Source organism: Liolophura sinensis, chromosome 7, assembly GCF_032854445.1.
Source record: "Liolophura sinensis isolate JHLJ2023 chromosome 7, CUHK_Ljap_v2, whole genome shotgun sequence".
Lineage (NCBI taxonomy): Eukaryota > Metazoa > Mollusca > Polyplacophora > Chitonida > Chitonidae > Liolophura > Liolophura sinensis.
This window is the reverse complement of record NC_088301.1, coordinates 9,570,625-9,591,353: the sequence shown is the minus strand read 5'-3', so window position 1 is coordinate 9,591,353 and position 20,729 is coordinate 9,570,625. Positions and strand designations below refer to the sequence as shown.

General features: G+C 38.1%; 1 protein-coding gene across 1 annotated transcript; it reads left to right on the top strand.

The window, feature by feature from the left end:
* The first annotated feature begins 300 nt into the window (after positions 1-300).
* On the top strand, positions 301-16,601 carry LOC135470471 (ethanolaminephosphotransferase 1-like). Its single transcript, XM_064749441.1, has 9 exons — positions 301-362; positions 2,430-2,498; positions 5,683-5,875; positions 6,726-6,988; positions 8,628-8,739; positions 9,643-9,691; positions 10,302-10,482; positions 11,119-11,301; positions 14,871-16,601. The coding sequence occupies exons 1-9, from the start codon at positions 306-308 to the stop codon at positions 14,928-14,930; spliced, it is 1,167 nt and encodes a 388-aa protein (XP_064605511.1). The 5' UTR covers positions 301-305; the 3' UTR covers positions 14,931-16,601.
* Positions 16,602-20,729: the final 4,128 nt, after the last annotated feature.

Below are 20,729 nucleotides of genomic sequence, written 5' to 3'. Positions count from 1 at the left end.
TTTTTTTGTCTAGGTTGTATAGGTCTATCTGTCTTCATTTTCCTTAAAACCACAGTAGCATATGTACGGATAGGCCAGTATAATCAGAATGTGGATAATTATTACCAGATACAACTGTGATTCGTCAGTGCATGTAAGCGCAACATAGCGTGACACACACATAACACATGTTCGCGGCCAAACATGTGGCGTGGTCCGTACAGCAGTGACAGCGGGTCTTGTAACCCAGTTTTCTATTGGCCAAAGTCTGAAAGGCAGTTCAAGTTAATCCAGTCAGAAGTAGGATAGCAGAGGCGGGTTACAAGATGGCGGTCTTCTACTACTTGTCGCCTGGAGTTCTCCGTGGATTTGGTCGTTATAAGGTAATCGTGTGGAGAAAACGGCAGTTTTTAACTTTTCAGCTTTAGCACTACTCTCCGTTTTGCTATTTTAACTATAGATTAATACGCACACACAGATATTATGGTTTGTTTTCATTCCAAAGTGTGACAGTTATGTTTCACTACAACAACAACGTACAGGCTAATCCATAGCAACTTCGGTTTATAGATGCAGACTTGTTTACGAGTGTGCTAGACAACCTTTGGGGTTCGAAGAATAAAAATTAACAGAATACAATTTCCATATTGGTGGCGTTTTGCTTTGTGTTGGCTTAATCCGAATTTTCTGACTCGTAGCTGATATTGTAGTAAGCCTGACGGCTTGCTACAGATTAGCCCCGAAAGACTCCAACTCCCTTCATGTACTGGCCTAGTGTCGTTGGAATCTTGACGCTAACAATATTAATTTCGTACTCTACGAAGGTCCAGGCCGATTCTCTTGTCGAACAAGTTTTGTGCAAATGAAAGACGCCAACCTAAAGACCTGCTTTCTGCACCCACTGCACCCCCACCTTATGCCCTTATTCGCTTTAGAATAGATTTGTAGTGGCCATGAAGGCTTCCATGCCACACCCCTCAACCATGGATGCCACCTTCCTACTGCTTCACTGTAAAACAGGACATGCTTAGGCCTACAATTAGTTGCTCAACATGGCAGCCACGGCCGAGGAGCATGTGCCATAGAAGCCTTCATGGCTATAATAAATTTATTATAGAGCAAGTATGGACATATGGTGGCGATGTGGTGGGTGCAGAAAGCATGTCTTTAGGTTTGTGTCTTTTATTGCTTGAGACTTGTTTGATAACAAAGAGAATTGGCCTGGACCTTTGTTGAGTATGAAATTAATACTGTTAACATCAAGACTCCAATGACATTAGACCAATATAAAAAGGAGTTGGAATCTTTCGGGGCTAACTACAGTTTTAGCCAGGAGTCATTCCATTAAAAATCATTAAGAGTTTCCAAGCAACAATGCTAATGCAAAATTACCTGCCTTATCTCCTTGTTTCACCTACATCCAAGCACTTGCAGTCATTCAGTGCTCTACCACAGTTGTTTGCCTGATAAGTTCATTTTAAACATTGTTTTGACAAACGCAATCTTCAACACCTCTTCTCCATTCACACTTGACTTGTATGTTTCATTGTGTGTCCAAACACAGTGAAACTCTTATTTCAGATGTCACAATATCTGCTGCAAGTTCTAGTTAGAAAATTTGGACTAAGCCAACACAAAGCAATAGGCCACCAATATGGAAACTTCAGATTATGTTTGGCTCAGCCTAAATGTCGGCCTGAGTGGTAGTTTTGAGTTGATACTCATTGTCATTTTGCTGGAATACCCAGACCGGGTATTTTAGACCAGTAGACCATCGCTCAGACTGGCTTTTAGACCAACCCTTGTGCTGAGTGCAAACTGATAACAGTGTGCAGCTACTTTCTTACAATAACATTTTTACATTGCTCAGGTCCATGAATGTAAAATATTTTGCTTGTCACACACCTTCACCTGTTTGCTATGGGTCTAAGCAGGTTCCTTGTACATGGGATTTCTGAGTGTACATGATAAACCCACTAATGCACAGACATTTGGGGCAACAACATAGCAGTTCACAACCTAGGCGTTTATGGGAGTTGGTGAATCCAACATGTTTTCAATCAGCATTGAAGCAAAGATAGAGATCTGTATGTACATGTGTGTGATTCATGTATAGGCAGTAGAAGCCCATTTTCAAAATTTTCCAGAACAAAATTTGATGGGTAGTTTACCCTAATTCTTCTAATTTTTGTCACAGATATTGATAGTGTTGAAAGTATGATACTACATTTTCCAGCCTTTTGAAAAAGTAAAGATATAAATATGTTGTTCATTAGATTGTCTAACCATATGAGAAAAAAGATACTCAATGTTCTACCTACAATTACATTATTATTGTCTAAAACGAGCAGACGGAGTATCCCAAATCTTAGAAGAAATGGGGTATTTAGCTTTGTGATAAAGCTTTGGTTCTCAAAGGTTTTACTATAGGTGTGTATTTTGTTTTCCAGTATAGTGCCATAGACACCAGTCCTGTGAGCAACTACATTACCCATCCCTTCTGGAATTGGGTGGTTGAGGTAAGTATCTTGTCTCCTGGGTCAGCTCGGTCCTTGGTTGGTGATTGTCACAAGTGGTCAAGCTTAGGGATCAGTTCCACAAAGCCAGTGTTGACTTTATTCAGAATTTAAAGCTTAATAGATCTGAAAAGTTATTGGACCCTTGGTATTAAGGTTAGGAGCATTACGGCACGGTAGGATGATTCTGTCAGTTGTAACATGGGATGGTGTTAATTATACAGAATTAGGTTCATTTTTTGAATTTTGTTCTTAGGTTCTGCATATTGGAACCCCTGGGCCCTTAAACTATGGTGCAAGATAATGAAGTTTTAATTTTTCCTTTAGGCAAAACTGGCTTTGTGCCCCCCAAATTACACTTGTACCGACATGTATCGTACAGCTCGGGCTAAAAGTCAAAACCAGGCAGCAGAGTAGCGCAATCCTAGAGGTGTTGTGGAGAGTTTGTAGAGTGCCTGGAGAGAGCTCCGGGACAGAGAGTCACTTGCATAGTCAGTGATCCGTCCACTATGACTGATCACACACATGTGGCTGAGCACTGTGGAAAATTGACGACGGAAAATTTAGTTTTTCGTTAGGATGATTTAAAAAAAAATTTGAAAGCCTAACACCATTCATGACACTGAAGTAAAATATCTGATGTGTGTCTTTTTGATTGCAACCTGGCAGTTTTCATTTAAAGTAGTGATTTACGAGTGAATCCAAGAGAGATTCGCAATGGATCATCACGACTGTTACAGCTAGCTCAATCTTCATCTCCCTTATCTTTTGTTTCTTCCGTAGAAGGTTTTCTTTGTTGTGAGAGTCATTTGCCCGTGAAAAATTATATGCCACCCAGCAATTTAGCAGACAAAATTGAAACTTTGATGCTGACATGCCATGAACCAACATCAACATCAACAACAACAACAATGCGGTATTTCAATACGGATGTCATGTACAAACATGAAAAAATGAAAAACATTCTGTATAATATAACTTTGTGGAGAATTTGTACTTTGTACCAAACCATGTTGGAAAAACACCCACAGAGCAAATGCATGAAGGGAAAGTTTTTCTCACAAAAAAGAAAGGATTTTCCATTTGCAATAATACACTTTATTTGAATTTTTGGCTAACCGAGCACAATTTAGCCTACCTTAAATATTTTCTTTACTGACTGTCTTTTACTACAAAATGCCTTCATGGAAATAATTCCACTTAATTTATGCTTTACGATACATTATTTGGACCAACACGCAAATGAAATCTTGTATCAAATTTTACTTGTAAACTTGAATAAAAGTTGAAGCAAATTGTCTGGGACTATCTTATATGCATATCAATAACATATGTTTCCAAGTTGTTGTTTTTTTCGGTTTGGACAGTAATGTTTTGATATATGCTATATTTATGTAAAAAATATCATTGGTGTTAGCAGCACCAACGCAGAGGGTTACTGTCCGCTTAATTAAAATACTTTCACACAGAGACTTGAGAGAAGAACTCATGCAGTCCTAGTGTCCAGCCGTGACACTTTGCCAAAGATTGAAGAACAATAGGCATGTTGTGTTGGAGTAAGTAAATAATACTCACAAGTGTCAAACTTTATGGACTGACGCACACTGTATGGTTTTGAAAATCTTGAACAGTAGAAATGAATTAATCTCTCAAAACTGCTGGGGCTGGATTCCCTGTTTTTGAGTAAATCCCTCTTCTGCGTGACTTCCAAAGTGGCATTTTGGTCAGCAATTAAGCCTGTAGACAATTGATAATGTAGGCTAATCTTAAAAACTTAGTTAACAAACCAGTCAAATGAAAAAAAAATACACCAGCCATTTCGAATTACTGGTTAATTAAATTAATTGAATCGCTTAATCTAGTTGATGGACTGATTTTGTTTTGCTGAGGTAGATTACATATTGCAAGATAAACTCTCTGCTTTTCACAGCTATTATATGTACACATAGCTGAATACACATGGACTACACCTTCACTTGCAAGTTAGCTAGGATTAGTCAGTAGACGGAACTATATTCACACCTTCGATGATAATCCTGTGCACCTCAGCATGTCTCCAACACAGCTCAGTAAAGGGTTTGTCACGTGCCAGTGGAGCGTTATTTAGTGTTTAGGAGCAGGATACCAGTGGTAAATGATTGATTTTTAGCCTGAGCTCTACTGTACTGTAATGATTTACTGTTTAATATGAAGTCATGAAAATTAGGAACTGAAGGAACATTGGTCATCTGTTTTTAATTGCATGTAATATTACTTTCCTAAATTTAAAAGCAAAAGTAAATGGAATAATAAATAAAGCAAATCATTATTCATTTGATCCTGTGACTCATAGAATATGTTTTAAAAATACCACTGGGACTGAGGGGGCTAGCATACTTCCCGGTCGCAAATGGGAAGCATTGGCAGCAAGCTGCAGATGGTCGTGGGTTTCCCTCGGGTGCTGCCTGGTTTCCTCTCACCATGATGCTGACTGCCGTTGTAGGAGTGAAAACTTCTTGAGTACGGCAAAAACACCAATCAAATAAATAAATAGCAAAACACTAAAGTGTTTAATGCCATAATATTAAATTACTTTGGCAGCTTACAGTTGAAACCGAACTGGTGCCGATAGCTCAGTTGATAGAACGTCTGCTTCAAGAGCAGTAGATCCACGGCCAGTCGCTTGGCGTTCAGCATTAAAGGGATAGTGCAATAACTGGTTGACCCATATCAGTATAATGACTTGGGTGGGGTGACTTACTTGTCTTTGGTAAGCAGCACTAGATGAAAGAGTGGTGGAAATCGTTCCTGCTACAAGGAGCCACATTACATGCACTCTGAGGACTCCTTCGTCCTCATTTGACTGAAAACTTGTTAAGTATGACATTAAACCCCAAGCACTCACTCACATACAATAAAAATGGGGCCTCCGTGGCTGCGCGGGCTAGCACATCAGCACAGCACGGTGACTCAGAAGCCTCTCAGCAATGCAATCACTGTGAGTTCAAGTCCAGCTCTGCTGGCCACCTTTTAGACCGTACATGGTAAGGTCTGTTAACGACGTACTGATATTTGTGGGCTTCCCCCAGGCTCTCTCCGGTTTCCTCCGACTGTGTAAAACACCAATCATAAATGAAATGCAATAAAAAAAAACAACAAATCTTGTGTCTGTAGATTATATGATTGTTTTTTTTTTTTTTTTGTCTAGTTTGTTCCAAGATGGATTGCTCCAAATGTGCTCACATTAATGGGCTTCCTGCTTCTGTTGGTCAACTTCTCCCTCACCACCTACTATGACCCTCATTTCTATGCTGCCAGCAGAGATCACCTGGAGAGCCCCCCGATCCCTAACTGGGTGTGGCTTCTCTGTGCCATCAACAACTTCCTGTCTCATACTCTGGGTAAGTGAATATGTGTAGGCAGTTATGTGTACATGTAGACTTGATTGCCTCGGTTGTTTGCTTCTGTTGGTGACGCGTGTGTATCCCTTCACACAGTCTTAGGCCTAGCTCCCACAGATAACATTTTTTGTCGAAAACAGGATTTGGTGATCCAGAAGACGAAAAAATCCTCGATATTCACTAGTATGGGGCTAACCAGAACAAGAATTTCTGTGTTTGGAGTACTTGACTTAAAGATTCAGCTTATCCAATGTACATGTACATGTAAGTCTTGTTGCAGATAGTATAGGTGGAGCAGACCTACATGTACGTGTATGTCGTCTTGTTGCAGATGGTATAGGTGGTGAGCAGGCCTACATGTAGGTGAATGTTGTCTTGTTGCAGATGGTATAGGTGGTGAGCAGGCCTACATGTAGGTGTATGTTGTCTTGTTGCAGATGGTATAGGTGGTGAGCAGGCCTATATCTACGTGTATGTCGTCTTGTTGTAGATGGTATAGGTGGTGAGCAGGCCCACATGTACGTGTATTTTGTCATGTTGTAGGTGATATGGATGGTGAGCAGGCCTACATGTACGTGTATGTCATGTTGCAGATGGTATAGATGGTGAGCAGACCTACATGTACATGTATGTCATGTTGCAGTTGGTATAGATGGTGAGCAGGCCTACATGTACATGTATGTCATGTTGCAGTTGGTATAGATGGCGAGCAGGCCTGCATGTACATGTATGTCGTCATGTTGCAGATGGTATAGGTGGTGAGCAGGCCTGCATGTATGTATATGGCATCTTGTTGCAGATGGTATAGATGGTAAACCTATATATGTGTGTGTATATCATCTTGTTGCAGATGGTATAGATGGCAAGCAGGCCCGCAGAACAAAATCCAGTAGTCCTTTAGGGGAGCTCTTTGACCACGGCCTTGACAGCTGGGCCACACTCTTCTTCCCCGTGGGCATGTACTCTGTGTTTGGCCGGGCAGAGGGAGGAGTCGGTGTGTTCAGAGTGTACTCCATCTTATTAGGGGTCATGCTTTGTTTCTCCCTCTCTCACTGGGAGAAGTACAACACAGGGGTCCTCTACCTCCCTTGGGGCTATGACATTAGTCAAATTGTAAGTACATGTATACCTTAAGATTATCACTTTTGTCTTTTTGTATTTTGTTCTCTTCTGCTAAAGTACCATAATTTTTAAGAGAGTGATTTTAGTTTACTTGATTGTTGGTCTTGAGTGCATATTTGCTGGTGTTTTACTCTTTTACTTCAATTTTGGTGTGACAAACTACCTTTTGTCTTCTAATTTTAAGGACAGATATAAGTAGTACAGAAAGAATGAAGAATTACATCTCTCTCTCAGTTTTTGGGGGAAAGTAAAGATATGAAGATATTGGTCATTAGAAGTGCTAACCATGTGAGCAAAGAAACAAAAACTTCCAGCTACAATTATTTGTAAATTGGTTAAAAAGAGCAGATGAGGTGTGCCAATAATTAGAAGAATTAGGTGTTTTGTGTGTGTTTAAAAGTGCGAACAAATATGATAATAAATGAAATATACCCTCATTACATCTCATTATTACCACACGTGATTCAGTATAAAGTTGTTACTAGCATTTGTATATTTTTTGTACATGTCTCAGTAAAGAATATCTTCATATTTGGGGCCCTGCTTGCACTCAGATGCTTGATTAAGAGACTCATGGTGTAACTCTGATTTGGTTAAACTTAACATCCAGCAGGCACTGTTGATATTCCTTATTGTCATGGCTGTCAGCATCTAAATGACCGCTATACAACATGCTTCAGGGGATCTCCGTGACTGAGTGGTTAGCGTGTTAGCACAGCGCAGTAACCCAAGAGCCTCTCACCAATGTGGTTGTTGTGAGTTCAAGTCCAGCTCACAAGGGCTTCATCTCTGGTTGTATGTGAGAAGGTCTGCCAGAAACCTGCAGATGGTTGAAGGTTTCCCCCAGAATCTGCAAGGTTTCTTCCAACAATAATGCTGCCTGCCGATGTATAAGCGAAATATTATGTAGTGTGGTGTAAAACAACAATCAAATAAAATAAATCTACATGCACCAATTCAAGGATGGACAAATGGTCTTCTAAAAAATCAAATGGGAAAAAATCAAATGATTTTAAGGACTACAAAATGACGAAATAAGGACAACAAAAAATCAAATGATTTTATTCCAAGTTAATGTTCACATTATAATTTATTAAATTTGTACTTTACCATACCTGTGAGTAATCTCCAAAAGACGGCCAGCAATAATAGTCATGAATTACAGATTTTTGGACTGACCCGGGAGTGAGTAGGGGGCATCAGTTGCAAATTGAATATCATTCAGTATGCACAGAAATAGATGGCTATGAATGGATATCCAAATAAGCACAAAATCTGTGGCCTCCAGATCCCCAGCTATTTTGGTCCATTTTATACCTCACAGCTCACTGGGCTGGACGAAAAATTTCTCCAAAAAATTCAAATAAGTAATCACAGAAAAATCAAGAAAAATCCTGGATCCAAGACTTCATTTATAATAGCATATGTAGATTTGCCCCCCAATATGTGATTATGATGGAGAGGAGTATATGTAGTGTTAACTTCAGTTCTGTTTTAACTGGACTCACAATTTTGCGAATTAGTCGTGCTGTTAATAATATTTGTCTAGATTTGTTACGCTGTGGTTTTGTAACATGATTTGGCAGAGTGGTGAACTATGTGCTGATATTTTCCTGATTTATGTCGACAGGGTATGACCATTGTGTACCTCATCACATATTTAGGCACATATAAAATATGGAAGTTTGCTCTACCAATCATCAACCTGCAGTCTGCAGAAGCGTTTGAAATATTGTGTTACGGTGAGTCTAGTAAAACATTAACTGTGGAATGCATGTGTAATGCATTGTACTGTCAGAGTTGTTTAGAATCGTAAAAAAGAATTGTGCTGTAGTGTAAATCATCTTGTATTTCATATGTACATTGTAGTGTTACATGTAGTTACCATTTAAAGAAGAGAAAACAAAAATTAAGTGTAATTAGTAATTGATAAAAATATTGTTTTCACCAAGAAAAGTGCAGTTAAATGATCAGATTGAAAGGAGAGGTTTATTTGCGGGTTGTATTTTGGTATAATTTTTTGAGTGTATCATGATTTTTTTCTCTCAGTGTAATCCTTATAATATAAGTTTAGCTGTTTTGTCACTGAAGTTACAGTTAGACACTTGAGACAGATTTTTTTTAAAAAGCACAGTTTTGGGTGATAAGAATCTGGTCCATAAATTCCACTACAGAATAGGAAATTTTAACTGCAATTTTCTCAGTAAAATAAAATATTTTAAAACTTAGTAGACAGGTATTTACAATCAATCTAATGACCCTGACTTTTTTTTTTCTTTTTTTTTTCCCTTTCCTCTTTTAAATTTATATACTGTAATTCTTCAACCTTTTAATAGGTTTACAAGGTGTTTGTAGAAGCATATTCTGAGGGCATTTTATTTTGTGTAGACTCTTAAAATTATACTTTTTGTAAAGCCCAGAAATAGGTAAATCCAACCAGTGTGATTTTGTTTTTAAAATCAAAGGAAAAGGGTGCATAAATGGCACTTAAAGTTTCTCGTTCATATGCAAAAAGGTTGGTTGAAATTAGGGTAGTACCATTAGATTCTGTAGAGCTTTGCTTGTTTTTCCTTTGGCACTGTTGGTGTTTTGGCTGGTTTGGCCCAGATTGTCATCAGTAACAAAAATGTTTCATACTTTTTCAGTGGGCTTCCTTGGCTTAACAATTCCCCCAACATTTTGGAATATATATGTGTGAGTATGAAATCTTGTTATTGGCTGTTGTTTTTTTATAAAATTTTCAAGTAATGGGAAAAAGAGTTGTTTTGTTTTGTTTTCGAGTGCTTTTTCAGGTAATGCTTTTGTTTTGGACATATCAAATGTGCATCTGTTCTATTCACAGAAACAGTTAAACCATGTGGTAAGCCAAGATAAGTTTTCGGCAAAGTAACAAGTTAATGATACCATATCCAAATTTTTGTACATGTGCACGTGTTGATGTTCAAGGATTTTGCGTAGAGAGGGAGCTAAGCAATATACTTCAGAAAGAAATTCTGAGAAGTCAGTTTTTCTTAGCATTTACTTAAAATTAGAATGACCAGTGTAGTTGTAACAGTGTTCCATAATTGTCGTGTTGGAAAAGTTGTGAAAATCTACCTAACAGGAATAGTACCGTGAAAGTCGTGAACAGTGTCAACTCATGTATGCCTTCACAGGTCATATCGAAACAGACAAGGTATTTGGTTTCTCGGAGACCACTTCTATGTCGACTTGCATATGACTTTACCGGTCAATGTCAAGACAAGTAGTGTGGTTTCAAAGAGGTCACTTCATTAATTATGTCTACTTGCACATGTGTTTACAGGTCCTATCGAGACAAAACAGGCAAGATGCGTAGTTTCTACGAGGCCATGCGTCCTCTGTTCTCCGTCATACTGTTATTCACCTTGATGATAGTCTGGGCTTTCTTTTCCAAAGCTGACATCTTAGAAAATCAACCTAGATTATTTTATTGGGTCACAGGAACAGTGTTTTCAAATATAACGGTGAGTGGACAGTTTTAAGTAGTATGTACCGTCAGGTTACTAAAGAAGCTACAGGTACGATAGCATACCTAAAACTATCATGGCTTTTTTTAATATCTAGGGTGCTCAGACCCCGTTTTCAGTCTGTTATATACAGGTGGTCTTCCCCACTGAAAATTTACAGGAGGTCACTTACCTTCCATCCATATAGCCCACATACATGATCACTGTGTTATGTTGAGAAGTTAGTCTTATTTGCCAAAGATTGGTGGGTTTCACGCTTCATTCACTATGCCTTTCACAACCCTTAAAACTGGTATTAGTTAAATATTCTAGAGTATGGTATTAAACACCAGTGAAATAAAAAAAAAAATAGTTACATGTTCAAGCAGTTTTTGAAACTTTAGTGCTTTAGTGGGCCGTCTCCCACTACCCTGTCTCACCTGCTGGTTGGGACAGTTGCGGGTTGGCAGCAGTCATGTTTGTCCTTTGTAGAGCCATGGAACTGTTTCTTTTGTACTGTTTTGAAGGCCCTAGGGAAGAAAAGCTATTTACAAATTGACTAAGTTACTTCCAATAAATAAAGATTATAATAATAATTGTTATTATTATTATAATACTGAGGTAATGAACTGTTTTCTGTTCCCACCTCCACAGTGTCACCTGATAGTGGCTCAGATGAGTGACACTCGTTGTGAGCTGTTAAATGTGCTGCTGGTGCCCTTGCTGATTATAGTCCTCGCTGTCATCGTACTGCCTCTCCAGGCCCTGGAGTTACAGCTGCTCTGGGCATACGCTGTTCTTACGACGACTCTTCATGTACATTATGGTGTGAATGTGGTGAGTATGGGACTTCGCAATGAGATGTCACCTCCACATTCCCTATGCATCTCTTGATCTCTCAGAGTAAGGAGGTACAGGTTCAATTCCAAGTCAAGTCAAAGTTTGATCTTTATAAAATGGCAATCTTAGTACTCCAATATTTAATAGTGCTGGGCACAGTAGAAGAGGCCATGTACTGGAATTCAGTTAGCATACTTTTAGGCATTTTGTTTAGCATGTCAGAGAACATTCACATCATTTTGTCTTCTTACAAGTACCTTTTATCTCCAAACCTTACATGTACCATTTATCTCCAAACTGTACATGTACCATTTATCTCCAAAACACATACTATCCAAAAAAAGAAACGTATAGGTGTTTTGTTTTATTTTAAAATGAAATAAATACATTTTGTCTTCATTTCATGAGCAAAATGTGTTTTAATATTGTTAATAGTCACAGTTAGCACACATTTTATTCCTCAAAACATTTCTTGGTTGAAAATGTTGAGTTTGGAGGCCGTTTTTGGAAGAAGTAAAAAATACAGCACCACACTGCATCACGTGCAGTCTTACACGCCGAACTTACGCATGGAAAGCATGCAGTGTGTGACTATAAAACCGCAACTTCGGGCCGGAAATCGGCGTCTTTCAAGTGGTGTTTTCAAGCTGATTCAACATGCCACGTCTTGACGCTGTCACAAGAAATATTGCCATTGGAAGACGTCAAGCTGGAGAGTCCCAATCGTCCATTTCTAGGCATCTACACGTCAGCCAGAGCACGATTTCATGGCTTGCTGCCCGCTACAACAATACTGGGACAACAAATGACCGTCGGCGTTCAGGTCGACCACGTGTCACTACAGCAGCCCAAGATCGCTACATAAGGGTCCTCCATTTGCGTGACCGTTGTGCTACAGCTGAAAGCACAGCAGCCAGCATACCGGGACTGAGGAGGATATCAGGTCAGACAGTGCGGAACAATGACTGAGAGCCAGGAGGCCCTATGTTGGGATCGTGCTGCATCCTCACCATCGCGCCAATCGCCTCCGATGGTGTAACAACGTGACTGCATGAAATCTACGCAACTGGCGACGCATTTGGTTCAGTGATGAGTCCAGATTCCTATTGCAGAGACGTGATGGTTGAAACCGGGTTTACAGACGTGCTCATGAACGTTATGCCCCTAACTGCGTACGCCAAGTGGACAGATTTGGTGGAGGGAGTGTGATGATGTGGGCAGCAATATCGTATACTGGTCGTACAAATCTTGTCCACGTTCAGGGAAATCTTACGGCCGTACGCTATTGAGACACCATCCTGCAGCCACACCTCTTACCTGTCATTGACGTTCAGCGGGAGTTGTTCCAGCAGGACAACGCCAGACCGCCACGGCACGTGTCACAAGGGACTTCCTCGCCGAAAACAAGGTAAATGTGCTACCCTAGCCATCCCGTTCCCCGGATCTTAACCCAATTGAGCATCTGTGGGATGAACTTGATCAACGTCTACGCCAACGTCAACCTCAACCTCAAACGCTTCAAGAGCAAGTTGCATGTTTGCAGGAGGAGTGGCAGAACATTCCCCAGGCCTCTATCCAGCGTCTCATCCAGTCCATGACAAGGCGTGTCAGAACTGTTATTCGTGCCCGTGGTGGTCACAACAGATACTGACATTCCACTCAAGTGGGAGACTCATTGTGAGTGTCTTACCTCAAGTTGATGGCCTTGTTGTCTAGATATGGACCCTTCCTTAATCTGTGTAAAAAAATATTTGCAGAATAGCAATTCTTATTTAGTTATGCATAATTGAAAAGACTGCATCATCTCCGCAAAAAAACGGGTTATGCGTTTCTTTTTTTGGATAGTATATTTACATGTACCATTTGTCTCCAAAACATATTTACATGTACCATTTAACTCCAAACCTTACATGTACCATTTGTCGCCAAACCATACATGTACCTTTTATCTCCAAAACTTATTTACATGTACCATTTATCTCCAAACCTTACATGTACCATTTATCTCCAAACCTTACATGTACCAGTTATCTCCAAACCTTACATGTACCATATATCTCCAAAACTTGCGTGCACCATTTATCTCCAAAACTTACATGTACCCTTTATCTCCAAACCTTACATGTAACATTTATCTCCAAAACTTGCATGCACCATTTATCTCCAAAACTTAGATGTACCATTTATCTCCAAAACTTTTATGTACCTTTTATCTCCAAACCTTACATGTACCATTTATCTCCAAGACTTACATGTACCTTTTATCTCCAAGACTTGCATGTACCATTTATCTCCAAACTTTACATGTACCATTTATCACCAAAACTTACATGTACCATTTATCTCCAAAACTTATTTATGTGTACCATTTATCTCCAAATCTTACATGTACATGTACCATTTATCTCCAAAACTTACATGAAACATTTATGACCAAACCTTACATATACCATATATCTCTCTAAAACTTGCATGCACCATTTATCTCCAAAACTTACATGTACCTTTTACCTCCAAACCTTACATGTACCATTTATCTCCAAGACTTACATGTACCTTTTATCTCCAAACCTTACAAGTACTATTTATCTCCAAGACTTACATGTACCATTTATCTCCAAACCTTACATGTACCATTTATCGCCAAACCATGCATGTACCATTTATCTCCAAAACTTATTTACATGTACCATTTATCTCCAAACCTTAAATGTACCATATATCTCCAAAACTTGCATGCGCCATTTATCTCCAAAACTTACATGTACCATTTATCTCCAAAACTTACATGTACCATTTATCTTCAAACTGTATATGTACCATTTATCTCCAAAACTTATTTACATGTACCCTTTATCGCCAAACCATGCATGTACCATTTATCTCCAAAACTTATTTACATGTACCATTTATCTCCAAACCTTACGTGTACCATTTATCTCCAAATTTTACATGTACCATATACCCCCGAAACTTACATGTACCCTTTATCTCCAAAACTTACATGTACCATTTATCTTCAAAACTTACATGCATCATTTTTCTCCTGGTGCAATAAAACTTCATATAAATGGATTCACTGGTAAGTCCTCAATACATGTACCTGATTACATGTAGGTCAGTGCATTTCACACTTGTCCTGCTCCCTTTGAATAATAGGTTATAAATATGTTGTTTCTTATTTGGCTCTTCAGCTTTGATTGATTTATTTATTTATTTATTTATTTGATTGGTGTTTTACACAGTACTCAAGAATATTTCACTTACATGACGATGGCCAGCATTGGGAGGAAACCGGGCACAGCCCAGGGGAAACCCACGACCATCTGCAGGTTGCTGGCAGACCTTCCCACATACAGCCGGAGGGGAAGCCAGCATTAGCTGAACTTGAACCCACAGCGACAGTATTGGTGAGAGGCTTCTGGGTCATTACGCTGCGCTAGCTTTGATTGTCCCCTAAAACTACATGCTGGGCAGTAGTGTATCCAATGTTTGTAATGTCATCAGGAAACATGATATAAACATCTTTTGTCTGTCTTGCATCCTATTTTCTCCTTTCTTTTCAGGTAAAGGAGATGTGCAGTCACTTCAGTATAAATGCTTTCACACTAAAAAAGGCTGAGTAGAATGTTTTGCAATATCTAAAAGGACAGCATTTTCTCATGACCAGACCATACTGGTCCTTGTTTTATGTGGTAATTTATTGATCTGTCCTTTAGCACTGTGTTATGTATTTTAATGACAGGATCATGTTTGCACGTGTACAGGCAAATTCAAGTCCGGTCCCATGTGATGATTTGTTTTATATGTTACTGCCAGTGTAAATGCAGACTTGAAAAGTCTGTGGAAGTGAAATAAATGAACCTGTCACAAACAGTGTTAAGAGTACTATCGGACAAGCAGGTGGTGATAGTGTTCCGTTGTACATTTTTAATTGAAATATTAATGCCACCTTGTTGTAAGAAAGAAAAATAAGCGACACGCTGTTTGCTTAGTCCTAATTTTTACCTCCGAAGCTTCACTTGTTGATCACTGAAACCTTCACAGTGAAATAGTCTGCAAAACTCAAAAGTCTCAAAAGTCAGTCTGAAGCCTATTGTCACTGTTGTTCACATGTGCATGTCTTCTTTAAGTGGTATTTTAAAAGTTCACTTTACATTTCCTTCTCAAGTTGCCTGTTTTCTTCAGGAGTTGAAAATTGAAATGTAAATTATTACTAGTCCGGTGAAACATTTGAAATTCTGCGTCAGTATTTGTCATGTAAAATGTTATACATTTATCCACCTATGTTGTTTTGACTCATTTATTCCGATATAAATTCATGGAGCATACCTGTAACGGTAAGCAGTTAAAAACCGTCTTGTAAGGCAAGGAAATATGATATTCTTCTTCGCAATCCTTGTTTGTTTGGTACAAAAACTTACCTGTACAATAGAACTAACTACCTACAATAGTGTACATATAAAATAAACATATAAGTAATCATATTCTATAAAGGTATTTGAACTTGATGTGTCTTACGGCCCATTTAACTTACATTTATTTAGAATACATGTAGGTTCCATATTTCTTTATTATTTCCTACCATTACCAGTGAAAATAGAATGTTTTTGGAGGCTTATTATTGGTCAAACAATGCAAAGATGAAGGCATATATGTAAGAGTGACCTCATGTGGCTGTAATTGTCACTGTACATCCATCCTACATGTGACAGAAAGTTCTGCTACATATGTGTAGCACAATGCAGGTATATGTAGCATGCATTGCGTGAAAAATCATAAAAGTTAATGTCATACCTGTGTGGGTGTTCTGGATTGTTCGGAGGAATCCGTTATCGGTATGTACATGTGTTACGAATGTTGACTTTCAATGTATGATTGGAAACTTCAAGTGTCTTTTGACAGTCAATCCCTTTATGACAGATGTATATATTTTTATGGCACCTAAAGGACAACAGAATGTGCATGTAGTTAATGACTCCCTGCATGTAGGCTGTCTTGTCAGGAGTGAGTTATTTGAATAAACTACAAGTATATGTCTTATTGTACAAAGGGAGGCCACTCCAAAACATTTTCCTGTTGGTGCAGACCTCCTTTTAGGACATGTACTTGTATGGATGTTTCTGACACTGGTTTGGTGTCTGTGGCATAATGCTTCATTAAGGTAGCAATATACATGTGATGGCATTTGAGTTTTGTGTCTTAAAGGCACAGTGCAGCACATATCTGCAGTATTAGACTTGAGTACAGTTTTTAGAAACGATGTCTCTACACACAAACACACACACACACACACGCACACAAACAACCACACACCCCCACCCACCCACCCACCGTATGATCAGAGGTTCGGCCACATATGTAGTTCTGACCAAGATGGTGAATTGTTGTGCTGTCCAGTTGTTCAAGATGATCCTCATAAGCTATAAACAATATCGTTTTCACACCATGTGACCGTTAAAGGCCTATACTTGGTCCTTTCAATGTAGATTACATTCTTTGGTAAATACAGATTTAACTTTAAACTGATCAGGAATTTAGTAACATAGGTCAAATATATAACTGTTTTTTGACTGGTCATGTGTATTATATTACAATAGCATTTTCAGTGTTTAAAATATTCAATTATTGTGAGATTTATATATTGTTTAAAAGTGTTAACTTATTGTCTTATTATCTGAAAGGTCCAACTGCTGACTGTTGTAGTCTCTTGATGAACTCATGTATAGTTTGAGCACTTTTTTGTATATGATATGTACTGGTGGATAATCAACTGATGTTTGGAGCAGGTCATGTTATACCATGTCCCATTGATCTCTTTGTAAGATATTGGTTATTGCCCTTATGAGTTTCAAATCTTGGCCAGCATGTTGTGAATTCTATGTACTATAGTTCTTCAACCTTTTCATGTTTGCAAGCTGTTTATTCAAGGATATTCTGAAGGCGTTATTTTGTGTTGACTGAGAAAGTTATACTTTTTGTGAAGCCCTGGAATTGACAAATCCAACCAGTGTAGTTTTGTCTCAGCAACAATGATATAGTAATAAGCAATAACGATGCAGTATGATAGGATATGATCAGTTAAATAAAGTGAGACAAAAAGTTGTCAGACGAAACAGAGAAAATGATTTTTCTCCCTGTTAGGCCTAGCTTGTTTAAACCATTGATATTAATTCTCCAGGATGGACAAAACGTAGAATCAAATAAATAAACACTGATCAGATAAAAAAATAAAACATCCAACAGGTTCCAAATGATTGGCCTGATGACAATGTGTGTCTGATTTGATAGAGGGGAGGTGGCTAAGACTATGACTTCACTTTGGCCTACATGAGTATTTCACAAAAAAATCCAGGGTTAATATGATGATAGTATTTTATTTTTCTTTTGTGTGTGGGGATGTGTGTGTCTTGTCAAAGACATCAAAGAAAGTTTGTGGTTTTGATGAATGCACATGGCAAGATGTGTGGTTTTAGAAAAGTCCGAAAGTAAAAGTTCGTGAATGGTACCACAATGGACAATCATTGGAGTGAAGTATCTTCCATGCTGAAGTGGCAAGATGTAACAGGGAGATAACTGAAAGATTTTACATGATAAAATAACGGGGGGGGGGGGGGAGTAGCCTCCCCTTTAGTAACGTAGCGGGAAAGGCCTCCTGTTCCTGTTTTACACGACTATGATTTCAAATAATTTTACATGTATAGTTATCTGCTTTGTGACAGTCATCAAATAGCTTAGCTATATTTTAATGCTATTGAATGTTTGAAGATGCATACAGATGTTATGTACCCTGATTTTTGATATTAATAGGAGCTTATTCAGCATGAATGCAAAGTTTCAATGTACCACATGTATGATTTGCCCAAATTCGCACGACATTTGCAGAACTAATTTTATATCTTGCCTGTTCTTTATATAGAAGAAGAAATGTTTCGTCTTGCCACAAATTTAGAATGGAGGCAACCTGTAAAAAAATACTGTACATGCATGTATAGATAAGAGACGGCATGGACTTGCCCTGCCACATAGAGACACACTATATATAGATACCGACACCATTGGCATTTTGAGCATATTATAGACTATTGAGATTTGTGCAAATTTTTTCTGGTCAAACATATTTAAGCTACACTTTTATTAATGTATGCAAAAATACATGTAACACACTCATCACAATTGTAATAACTTAGAGTTACAGATCCAAAATTTTGCAGTTCATCTTTAGGGTCAGATGTAATTGGTATTGGAATTGGCTTTTGGTCAAGTGTTGTACAGTGCAGTACTTTATTTCAAATGTACCGCATGCTACATTACCGAAAAAGAAAGTAAATACTAATAAGTTGACTACTTCACTAAGTCATTTACTGTTACTTGGAATGTTTTCCACAGCAGACAGGTGGCGTCAGCACTTTAGCAGGATGGACTCACCCTGCAACAAGAAAACACATGATATTTACACACGTCATGACTCCTTGCCTTCTTCATATGACTGAAAAATTGTTAAGCGCATTAAGTCCCAAGCATACATACAGTCACATGAATCTAAACAGTCTGCGGATGGTTATGTGTTTCCTCCGGGCTCTGCCCAGTTTCCTCCCACCATAATGCTGGCCACCGTGGTATAAGTGAAATATTCTTGAGTAAGGCATAAACACCAATCAAATAAATAAATATGAATGCACACTTGTGTGAAGGTTACACACATGTAGGTATGCTAATTCCATACCGTATGTTATATGGTAGATGCTTGTTAAGTTATATTTAGCCTTATAAACCTCAGCAAGGTTTATGAATTTTAAACATGCATGTATTTTTTCTTTTTTGAGTTATGAAAAAATAGTCAGTGTATTCCTTCGATATAATATAATGTATATGGAGGTGTGTTGACTGCTCTGTTTATTATAGTACAATTTACCTGTGTCATTAGTAGAACTTGTATTGACTAAACTTGTACTAAATAGTTAAAGTGACTTGTTTTGGATGTTGACAAACCACAGTGTTGTATATGTGGATTACCAACTACGCCATGCGTGGGAACAGTCCAGCCTGAACATTATGATCAGTGGCCATTAATCGTTACCTGCCAAGGTCAGGCCAAATTCTATCACCAACAGTAAATGACCTAAAATTTCTGTTACAATTTGGATTTTCCAGAGGCTAAGTAAATGTCTTTAAGCATTACTTTTGTTGGTGAAAATTTTTTCCAGTAAGATATCTTACCAATTTCCAAACAAACTTCAAAACTCCTTTCTAAGACCAAGGGAACAGTCATGAATGTGCAACTGTCACAGATGAAATTATGGGTCATTTGCCATATTAATTAGGGTTGTCTGTTCAGGTCCCACAATATTGGTTAAAAACCCAGAAAGGGCATGTTAAAAGTATATAATAATAAGAGGATAAATATGAAACTTTGTGTTAATACTAACAAGGAATTAATAAATATAATTAAGTAACACATTTTCAGCATCAAATTAATAAAATTAAATACCTATTAAAATAACCTATTGTTTTGCTAATGATTCACTGGGATAAACTGTAACATTTTCAAGCATTTAATCCAAAAACTGATCGTCATGGAATATAGCAAATACCACAGAATTTTGAGGTTTACTTTTACAATTGGTAATGTTCTGGCATCGCTATAATCATCAGAACCAGGGTCTTCATAGGGGTTTTGCTACGTGTTCATCTTAGTTAACCCTTTGGAAAATAAATGAATTCTGCTGGGTGCGTACCCAGTATAACTAGGTAGTGTAGATACTTGTTAACTTTGATTTTGAATTTTTTAGTCAGAAGCCTTATCATAAGCAGGAAAATCCAATTTGAAATTTGTTTGTTGAAAAAACTAAAAGAAATAACCAAGATTGCTGTGATGCATATGAAGGTGAAAATTTGTTTTCATGCCATTTCATGTGTAACCAGGGTTTATTGTGTAGTTGTATAGATTTTACTGTGAAAACTACAGTAAACCGCCTTAATTCTATGGACTTTTTCACCAACTAATCGCCCCTCACAAATCCTAGTACAGAAGATGAAAAGTACATGGTGAAAAATCATATGATTTACTGTATTTCATCACAAATTACCTGTATTTGACATGACCTTTACATCTGCTTATTACAGCAATTGCTTGGTGACAAAGTCCAGGTCATCCTAGGTGATTTATGGTACATATTGTGTATCACTTACTGTGATGTAGTAACTAGAACAAGTTGGCAGATGTAGACGGTATCTTGGTAGGTAATAGTGGATTAAACAGGCATGGGAAGTGATGGCCAGAAGGAAGTTTGAAAAGACCTCACCCTACCTCCAAATTATGTTAGCAATCACCTATTCTGGCAAAATCAGCTGCTTTTGTCATTATTTTTTTTTTTCTTAATTGAAAACTGAAAAGTCTGAAGCCAGTCAATTGGAGGAAAATT

Excerpts from the sequence above, each read along its gene's own strand:
- LOC135470471 (XM_064749441.1), top strand. The coding sequence starts at position 306 with ATGGCGGTCTTCTACTACTTGTCGCCTGGAGTTCTCCGTGGATTTGGT. Across the intron at positions 363-2,429 it reads GTGGATTTGGTCGTTATAAG|TATAGTGCCATAGACACCAG; the intron begins GTAATCGTGTGG and ends TTTGTTTTCCAG. Across the intron at positions 10,483-11,118 it reads CAGTGTTTTCAAATATAACG|TGTCACCTGATAGTGGCTCA; the intron begins GTGAGTGGACAG and ends CCACCTCCACAG.